Source organism: Etheostoma spectabile, chromosome 12, assembly GCF_008692095.1.
Source record: "Etheostoma spectabile isolate EspeVRDwgs_2016 chromosome 12, UIUC_Espe_1.0, whole genome shotgun sequence".
Lineage (NCBI taxonomy): Eukaryota > Metazoa > Chordata > Actinopteri > Perciformes > Percidae > Etheostoma > Etheostoma spectabile.
Window position 1 is genome coordinate 7,504,615 of NC_045744.1, and position 10,403 is coordinate 7,515,017.

The 10,403-nt window shown below is 40.4% G+C and overlaps 2 protein-coding genes across 2 annotated transcripts; both read left to right on the forward strand.

Moving 5' to 3' along the window:
* Positions 1-2,345: 2,345 nt before the first annotated feature.
* On the forward strand, positions 2,346-5,723 carry agxtb (alanine--glyoxylate and serine--pyruvate aminotransferase b). Its single transcript, XM_032530675.1, has 11 exons — positions 2,346-2,680; positions 3,109-3,301; positions 3,408-3,472; positions 3,646-3,746; positions 3,845-3,915; positions 3,998-4,082; positions 4,192-4,290; positions 4,483-4,552; positions 4,913-5,008; positions 5,159-5,287; positions 5,564-5,723. Exons 1-11 carry the CDS (start codon positions 2,408-2,410, stop codon positions 5,669-5,671), a joined length of 1,290 nt encoding a protein of 429 aa, XP_032386566.1. The 5' UTR covers positions 2,346-2,407; the 3' UTR covers positions 5,672-5,723.
* A 315-nt stretch (positions 5,724-6,038) lies between these two features.
* On the forward strand, positions 6,039-10,373 carry thap4 (THAP domain containing 4). Its single transcript, XM_032530690.1, has 5 exons — positions 6,039-6,200; positions 7,653-7,806; positions 8,018-8,127; positions 8,651-8,754; positions 8,932-10,373. Exons 1-5 carry the CDS (start codon positions 6,176-6,178, stop codon positions 9,046-9,048), a joined length of 510 nt encoding a protein of 169 aa, XP_032386581.1. The 5' UTR covers positions 6,039-6,175; the 3' UTR covers positions 9,049-10,373.
* The last annotated feature ends 30 nt before the right edge of the window (positions 10,374-10,403 follow it).

Sequence of the window (10,403 nt, forward strand, 5' to 3'; positions counted from 1 at the left end):
CTGAAACTATGGAAAATGGCGGTGCTGCTGTTCCAGGGATGCTGGGAGGTGGTGATGACATCAGCAGCGGCATCATCATCCTCCTCCTCATCATCATCATCATCCTCATCATCATCAGCCGCAGCACAGGCACACAGCAGAGGGGGGAAGAGAGGCACGGGGATGGGCCATGATAAAGCTATTACAGAGAGAAATATTTGTCTGGAAATAGGAGCCTAAAGGGTTTTTTTTAACTGGAAGTTAAAACATGAAAGTGTAAATATCAAACAAGTGAGCTCTCTAAGTCTGAGATGCATTGTTTATCTTTTTGAACAGCAAAAAAGTCCAAAGTCTAGGTCCATTTTCTAACTTGTTCTGGACATTTCAATTTTCCATTACGCTGAGCACTTTTAAGACATCTGTGTAAACAAATTGGACACAGTGAACCTGGAGCATTCTGGATCCCTGTTGGGACAGGATCCTGTCCCACCAGGGATCCAGAATGCTCCAGGTTCACTGTGTCCAATTTGTTTTCAGTCATTTCAAATTTGCAAAGGAATTTGCACCACTACAGTATAATATCAACTAAGGCAGGTCCCGCATTAAGCCTATTGAATTTTTTTAGTGTTAAAATCTAGTTTTATTATTTTAGTTCTGATTTTGCTTACGGGTCGCATAATCCTTAATAAAATAACAAGGGGATAAGTGGACCTTCAGATATTTTTTTTAAGAGTGCTAAAGTGCCACACATTCTGCTTTTGTGAAGTTGAAGGAGCCAATGGGAGTAGGCCTGAGGTCAGTCCAACAATGAGAGTGATTACTTGAGAAAACAGACTGGTTAAGTGTCAGCATAATCTAGCATCTTCCTCCATACAGACTGCCCATTTCTAAAGCATAGTGACAACATGCGGAACGTAATGCGGTTATAGGACTTTCAAATAACCTACTATATTTAGTGTGTAATATAAGAAACCAATATATCTATGAAAACATGGATTTTATAGCCCTAATTCATCCACTTCCATTCTTATTTACATGTCAGAAAAAAGGCCATGGACTTGTAGGTGTCCATAACATCCATTTTGAACTGAATGTTATAACAGCTTTATGATGCACCCTGTGGATAAACTTTCATTTACGTCCCTCCCCAGCTCCTCCTCCTGCTCTGTTTGGGTAGATTTTGAGTGTTCGGTCTAGTGCAAAGGCCAGCAAGAGGATAACAGCGAGATCCCATTTATTTACCAGTGGTGTAATAATTTACCCAGCCAGACGCAGAGAGGGGCACCTTCTGGTGACCCTGCTGGCTGTGACACAACAGTTAGAGTTACACAGTGCATAATCCACACAAATACTACCAAAGTCTGAGAGACAAATGTGTTTTCTACCCCACACTTTTACACAGATCAAATCTAACCTGACCTCTTTCAGCTGGATCTCAGACCCAATTTGCATTTCTAGACAACTGAAGTTTAATAATATTAACATTGAAAAACATCTAAATCAAGAATGCACAAGAAACAGAGCAAAGTCTGAAATTACCATAAATGCTTACTTTACAATGATCACTTAAAACATTCATATATGATGTGTTTGAACACTAAACAATGAGTTTGAGGCATGTGTGTGTGTGTGTGTGTGTGTGTGTGTGTGTGTGTGTGTGTGTGTGTGTGTGTGTGTGTGTGTGTGTGTGTGTGTGTGTGTGTGTGTGTGTGTGTGTGCCTCCCCCCCCCCCTCAGCCTCTGAGAGAGCAGATTGGCTCTCTAAGAGGAGACTCCTCTTTACAAATACATTGCTGCTGTAACCACATGCTCATCCAAAATCAACAAACCGCCTACAAACTGATATGAACCGGTTCTAAGCTGCCAAGTGGACATCCTCTCTTTTCCACAAGTGTCAGGTACTATGGATTTAGACCAGGAATGCGACATAAACATTTCTGGTGGACCCAAACTGTAACAAAATAACATGCATGCATTGATGAGCCTTTGTGTTGGCGAGAATTTTCTTAAAGTCAAACACTGACACTTGAATCGTGGACACTGATGATAAAATCATTTTCTATCATGATCTTTATAATGATTATTGTATATTTTCACAAAGTCTCCTCCAAACAGGGGAAAGGCTTTGATATCAACCTGTTCAGAAGCTCTTTGAGTATTTTCTAATTTTGAAAGTTTCAAACTTTTAAAACCTTGAAATGCAAAACATTTGCAGACGTTAACCATAAATCTACAATATATAACACTTAGTGTACTATTTTTTTTTGTTGCCAACTCTAAAGGTCACAAGCTGTAAGGGGAGGCACACCGCCCCTGGTCAAAAGGTCAACGACCTGTTTGTTTTAAATCTTCACCTAAAACTCACAGTCAGAATGAGTCTCTTTGTCTGTCAGTGGTGATCCCACTCGGGAACCAGAACACGAGCCGTGATGCAGCGGGCTTTGTTTAGCCGGAGCGCGCTACTCGCCCAGCAGGCAGCAGCGGCCGTCGACAGTCTTCTGGCCGCGAGGAGCGTGCCTCTGCTGCAGCGCCTGGACCGCTCCGTTTCCTCCGCCACCACCCCGCCGCCGGCATGCATTCTCCGGCCGCTGGAAGCTCCACTGCGTTACCTGTTTGGACCTGGACCCTCAAACGTTCCTCCGCGTATTTTAGCCGCACAGGGCAGGCCGATAATTGGTCACATGCATCCAGAAATGTTTGAGGTAAATGCTTTGTCTTAAACTCAAATTTACTGAGTTATATTAGCCTATAGACTATACCCAATTATAATTACTTGGACTTAAGCGTGTTTACAAAAAAAAAAAAACTTGAGTAGGCTACAATTTGGAAGCGCAGGTGCATTTAGTCTTTTGGCTAATTTCAGTCTAAAAAGTTTAGAGTAGTATTGTTAACTTTGTGGTATAATTCATTTTGTTTGAATATTTCTTTTCACCACTGAGGTGTGGGGTTTATTGGACTAAATTCAACTTAAAACATTTGTGATACACTAATTATTCATGTTAATAACTCAATGCATTTACATCAATAGTTTGTGCGTAATAACGCATAGGCCACGTAGCCTACATATATGGTAACAATAGCTGATAAACTAGGCTATAAAGTGGTTTGGCGTTTTTATTGTATTTCTCAGATCATGAATGACATCAAGAGAGGGATCCAGTACATCTTTCAGACAGAGAACAACATGACTATAGCTATGAGCGGCTCCGGGCACGCGGCCATGGAGTGCGCGGTGTTCAATACGGTGGAGCCCGGAGAGAGCGTGCTCGTTGCTATTAACGGAATCTGGGGAGAGCGCGTTGCAGAAATTGCAGAAAGAATGGGTACGTCTTTACGCACGGTTTTACGCACAACTACATTTACACTGATTGTGTGTTATATTATCATACCATTAATCTGTCTGTCTCAAATGTTTTTTTTTATCTTTAGGTGCCAATGTACATAAAATGGTAAAAGCACCTGGAGGATATTTCAGCAATAATGAAATTGAACAGGTAGGCTGTTCATACTTTACAAAAGCTACAACAAACAAAAATAAAAAATATTGTCAGCAAACATGTCTGAACTATCATGTTAAATAGGCTACATGACTGAGAAACATAATCGTCTACACTGTCAGTAAGAAAAACACATATGTCATTAAACTCCACTGTATGTCTTTCTGTAGGCTGTAGAAAAACACAAGCCTGTCCTGTTTTTCCTCACACATGGAGAGTCTTCGGCTGGCCTCTGTCACCCAGTAGACGGCATTGGAGACATCTGCAGGAAGTGAGCCTCCAAATGTATCTGCCTAAAGCACTGCGTATGAAACGGTTTCATACAATTACCAAATACAATGTCATCTTCCTCACTGTTGTCTCCCACAGACATAACTGCCTCTTCCTTGTTGACACAGTCGCATCTCTTGGTGCAGCACCAATTTTTATGGACAAGCAAAGTAAGACGATTAATGAATAACAACAACTACCTGCTGCCATGTGCTTGCGTTTTATATAATCTCTCTCTCTTTGTGCTACCAGATATTGACATCCTGTACACTGGCTCTCAGAAGGCTCTGAATGCACCTCCTGGCACAGCACCTATCTCCTTTAATGACAGAGCATGGTGAGTAGGGACTTTCTGCATGCATGTTTCCATGTAAAAGTCCTAAATTGTCACATAGAAAAAATCAGACCAAGCAATCATCTCTTTGTCTCTGGGTTACCCCTCACAGCCACAAGATGTTTAACAGGAAAACAAAACCTGTATCCTACCTCTTTGATATGACTCATTTGTCCAACTACTGGGGTTGCGACGGCCAACCAGCCAGAATGTAAGTCCATTACAGCCAACTGATTTCATCCTCTCTCCTCATACCACCTTAAGATTGCTTAAACTCTGTTAGAACTAGACTAAAACATTTAAACAAGATGTTTAAATTCTTGGCTATTATTATTCAAGTTTTGGAAAGAAATGGTGGGTGTCATTGTGTTGGATATTTAATCATGTTTGCTCTGGGTTTTAGATACCATCACACTGGTCCAGTGTCTGGATTCTTTGCCCTGAGAGAGAGTCTGGCAGTTGTTGCTGAGAAGGTCAGGGATAATTTTACAACTTGTTGTAGATACTTTGCTGAAAGATATTAACAACTTCTAGAGTAACAATTCAATTATTTACATTAACATTTGTCAAAACCTTCTTAATACAACTAGTACATAATGTGTGCCGTGCTGGGGGCACACTCTTGATTTTGTTTTGTCTACAATTATGCCAATCACTTATAATGGCGGCAATATGTCAACGTCTTTGTTCCAAACCCCACTGAATACCAAGGAAAGATGAAGCAATGTTGAAAATGAAAATGAAACAAAGCTCTCTGAGTTTGCCTCTATAAAACTGCAGTAGCCAACTTCTAACTTTCACACGTACCTCCATTGATCTTTGTCTCCCTCTAGGGGCTGGAGGAGTCCTGGAAGAAACACAAGGAGGTGGCAGCCTACCTATACAGAGGGCTGGAGGACTTGGGCCTCAAGCTCTTCATCCCTGAACAGGTGAGACAGACATAAAACAAAACAACATGCTTGGTGTTTTGTTCACAAGAACCACAAAGAGCTTATCTACAAGAGACACAACACTACAACTGACCAGAGTTATTGTTTTGCCCTGTTGTGACCACTGTCATTTTGTGACATGTCCTGCAGGACTTGAGGCTCCCCTCCGTCACCACCATTGCCATTCCGGATGGCTACAACTGGAGGGAGATGCTGGCCTTTATCATGAAACACCATCAGATGGAGATGACTGGAGGCCTAGGCCCTTCTATCGGCATGGTGGGTTGCTGCTGGTATTACAACCTTGTACAGAGGAGAAATAAGCCTTTAACATTTTGGTCATCAGCTATTATAGGTGTGACCATCAGTCTCAACATTTTAGCAGAGGGTGATGTTTTCAATAGAGAATTATTTACCCTAAAATAAACCCTTAACAAATAGAGATAGTTCTGGAAAGTTACAGCTTTCTGAATCATGCTGCCAAGTCACGGCAGGCTCTGATGCAGTGTCTACTCTCTTTCTCTCTCTCTCTCTCTCTCTCTCTCTCTCCATTAGGTGATGAGGATCGGATTGATGGGATACAACTGCGAGAAGATTAATGCAGACATGGCACTGCATGCCCTGGCAGATGCTCTCAAGAACTGCAAAAAGAGCAAGGCTTAAGACACCTGATTCCCTGTCCAGCCACCCTGTACTTATTCATTAGAAATACAAAGTCAAGACTCAGTGACCCCAACATGCAGACCCCTAGAACAGTGCATAAAGTTCAGGAATCTTTCAGTGATTTGGGATGCAAAGATTTTATAAAACCTATAATCCCATGTGCCCTTCTTGTAGAAGTATGACAGTTTTGAAATACAGGAGCAGATATTGTTATATGGTCCATGCTAAGTGCAATGAAAGATGTCAATAAAGTGTGCTTTAATTTATCAAACACTTCTTCTGCCTCAATGTGTGATATAACAGTAAAGGATTTTAGAAATAGCTCCAAAGCTCCACATTTATGTGCTGGAAGGGCTGAACTACATTTCCCAAGATTCCCTACTGTGACAGCCGTATAAGTCACAATAGCTCAACGCTGTCACAGTGTAGCCTACTATTCATTTAATTTCTTTTATTTCTGTCTGATTTTTCGCATTTTCTCCCACTTGACTGCAGTTTTTTTTAATGGCGTGTCCTGGCAATCACACAGGTAGGATGTTGGTTCCTTTTTTAAATAAAAAACTAATATTGAATCGATGTCAACTGTATAGCTACAATGTCGCAGTGACCACAGGCTCAATCAAAACGTATTTAGTAGATTTTAGCTAATTAATTTACTGAAGTAAAATAGGTCCTCGTATCTACAGCCCTTTTAACAAACAACTCAAGCTTACCGTTGACCGTTTGGGAGTTTAATTTAACCTCATGTTATCTTTGAAAACGATAGTAACGTTAGCTAACATTAGCTTCCATGATAGGAAACACATTGCAACCACCACCGGGACATAGTTGAGCTGGTTGTATTCAGGGACCTTTGAATATGAACAGGGGTGTTAATTTGTGTAATTGTCTAATTGATACTTAACGTTGCTGTGACAACTGCGTCTTGTTTGCTAAGTTTCGGTATTAATACGAGTGGGATATAAACCAGTCACCTTCCTCTGTCTATCGTCTGTATGTCGCCGAGTCGTCTTCTTCTGCCTTATTTCGACCAAACCGAAGCACTACCGCCACCTACAGTTCAAAGTAGAGATAAGCAATCACAGTGCATTTTGACCCTCTGGTGCCTCGATACACTATTTCCTTACTTCCAGCTGCTGAGATATAATACATAATAAAGATGTTTTTGGATGTGAGTGTGTACACTTGGTGTCACATACATGCATACATACATACATACATACATACATACCCGTGAGATTTACAGTTACACTTTATAGTCAGAATACAATAAGATACATTTAAATTAAAGAAAAGACTAGATAAAATTAAATAATACATACACTTGATTTGGAGAACAATACAAATATGTCATTAGTTTTATTTTATTTTATTTTTAAAGTGTTTTTAGCTGCTTTAGTTTCAGGGTTCTGGTGTTGTGCATGTGGGTTTACTGTCACATTGGCATGGCTAACTGGGACACTTGAATAGAACAGACTCATTGGTAATGTTGTTAGTAACACTTGTGCTTCTCCTACTATAACAAGTCAAAATGGCTGCTGTGAAGTAGGCTTATCTGTTAAGTGAGATAAATGCTTTTTAAATTAAAATGTTCACTAGTGTTCACTTTATAACATTTACCACTCTTAAACCGTTATTAGTTGCCTGTAATTTATATGTATATGTATACAGTATATGTTTTGTTTTTTTACAGGTATTTACTCTAAATTATATAAAATGATCTATTCTTTCATAGGACAAGTTCAAACTCTCTGTTAATAATATCAATGTGTTCAATATATTTCTTGGTGTTGGATCAAATCTGTGGTATCACCTATCACAGCCTCATATGGAATTTATTTTCTCTGTTTTCATGATAATGCGTCATAAACTGTGTGTGTGTGTGTGTGTGTGTGTGTGTGTGTGTGTGTGTGTGTGTGTGTGTGTGTGTGTGTGTGTGTGTGTGTGTGTGTGTGTGTGTGTGTGTGTGTTTTGCCATCAGTGGAGTTGAACCCAGCCCTCCTCCCTCTAGACTGGCTTCTGGGTAGCTGGGAGTCAGATGAACCTGGAGAGGGATGTTTTACCTCCATAAAACCTTTCCGCTACATAGAGACACTGAACTTCAGCCACGTGGGACAACCAGTCATCAACTTCACGTAGGTTACTCTGTGAGCAATCAGACTTTAAAGATTACCACTAAGGTTGAAAAACTGTTTTCACGCTCTCTGTGCTTGAAAGTTTCAAGCCTGTTTCATGTGATGGGTAAAATACCAGACCAAACAATCTACCAGCAGGAAATTTGCATCATGTGGACAGACGTCACCTTCAGTCGTTTGTTGATTCCTCGCCTTTTACTGTGTCTGACAGGTTCAATGCCTTCCATGCAGAGACCAAGAAGCCCCTGCACAGGGAGTGTGGCTTCATTCGAATGCAGCCGGGGGCCAACAGAGTAGCGTTCATCATCGCGCAGAACTCAGGTAGTTACATTCATGTCTGGAGGTCATCGTTATTGAAAAGCAGGCTCCTGCTTGTATTTCTGGAATGTGTTATAATTTTGAAAGGATCATCTAGATGTGCAGAGGCTTGATATGTAAAGGATTGTCGGACGCTTAACACAAGTATACAATATCTCCCAACGTATTTTGCATTCATTAAATTAGATGTGACTCAGGGGCCTTGCGAAAGCATATTTCTGACATGATGCAAAAACATGAATACTTGGCAATTACACTCCAATCTATGTTTGTTTTACTTTTCACTGTCTTTTGTTTTGCATTTTAAAGGTAATAAATGATTCTCAAACTATTAACACGGTTTTAAAACTATTTCCAATGTAACATTTAGCTCATTGATTTGGAAATGCATAGTTAATTTTTTGTTACCAGTTTGAAATTAAACTGTTTATACATGAATACAATGAGTTTTTTAATGACTAACTTACTGCCGTGTCTACACAAACACGTCACGCGTGTTTTGAGTCCAGTGTGTCTTTGTGTCCAGGTCTGGTGGAGATTGAGGAGGGAGAGCTGACAGCACAGCAGCTGAACCTCCAGAGCCAGGCTCTGGCCAGAGTCTCTTTCGCCAGGGAGCCGCATGTACAGAAGGTAACACTGGTTCTCTGATCATGCACTCATTGTTAATATTAATGGCTTAATTTAGTCGCTGAAGTCAAATCTATGTGACATTACTGCCCACACACTCTACAAAGCAGCACTCAGAACATTTCTCCGGGACTTATTTTAATGTGTCTGTGACCTCGCCTGCTCTCTTCCATCTTTCAGATTTCTAGAGTGATTCAGCTCCGGCCAGATGGGAGGCTGGAGCAGACAGTTTCCATGGCAACAGACAACCAGCCACTGATGCAGCATTTGCACATCACCTACCGTCGGTCATCTTGACCCAACGGGCTGTGAGGCTTCTTTGACATAGAAATACTTTGGTCAGGAAAGATAAATGTTGCTTTAAAAAGGGGCTTAACCAATAATCATGGTTTAGTTAGATAATCATATAAACAGTTTGAGTAATGGAGTACTATTAAAACATTACATACAGTAATAACTAGGCATTGTTTATGCACTACAGTGAGACAGAAATAGAGTTAATGTTACCGGTAAATAAAAAAATAAAAAATAAATGAAAAGGACAGTTTGGGGTTTTCTTGTGAACAAACAAAAGTTATATTTACATTAAGTGAAGTCTCACATTGCCAGACCTTCCTCCACACTGCAATCTGGGATGGAAGAGAAACGTGCTCTGGTTTATTGGCGTTACTTTAAACCAATCACAATCGTTTTGGACGGCGCTAAGCGGCAAACGGAGCCACGGAGCCGCTGCAAAACAACCTCGGGAAGGAACTTGTTGCGGTGGAATGTGTACGTTCTAAAGTAGTTTTAGTCGTGCAACAGAAAACTGTCTGCTGTCTGGATTTACCCTGCAGAGATCTGAGGAGCAGTTAACTGTAGTCCTCACAAATCGACCGGAGTTAGGAATAACAACGCAAAGAAAGCGAAAATTAGAGACATTCAGCCCAAAATTAGGGACATCCGGCAGAATATCCGGCGGCACAATCCCGGTAATGAAAAGTCTTTGATATAGATTACATTAAGCATTTCTCACCCAAACTCATTGTGTTTGTCTTGAGGTTTAACAAAGGGCATTTCCTTCCTCGGAGAGCAAAGTATTTTAAATTAAACCAGAACTGATTTAATCAGCCATTCAGTTTCACTGTACCGGCCGTGTGTACTTAGACTTGCATGGCTTAATCTAGTCTTCTTCTTCCCCGCCTTTGCTGCATATTGCTGCAATTTCGACATATTACCACCAGCTGTAGATCGGTGGAATAGAGTAAAACCACTACTACAGGTCTAAAACTCCACAGTAAACCTTTTAATCTAAAAAAGATTTTGTGTTGCACTAAATGACCTTTGTTAAGTATGGGTGCTTGCGCTATCTTAATATTTATTGTCCAGATATTTAATCTTGGAGATGTAAAGATTATAAAGCACTGAAGAATTAATGTCAATTACTCTGTCCTCTTATCTTTAACTTAAAAGATTGAAAGCTAAAGTAACTGCTGTTTTTCTGGAGTCAATGAAGCATGTTCACAGAGAGTTGTTTTATGCTGGGTGTTCTTGTGATTGGGGTATGATTTGGTTTTATGTCTGTAGACCGGTTTATTGGTATAAATGTAGATGTTCCTTTACAGGCTGCATGAAAATAAATTTCACCCATTTCTTTACTTTGTGTTAATTTT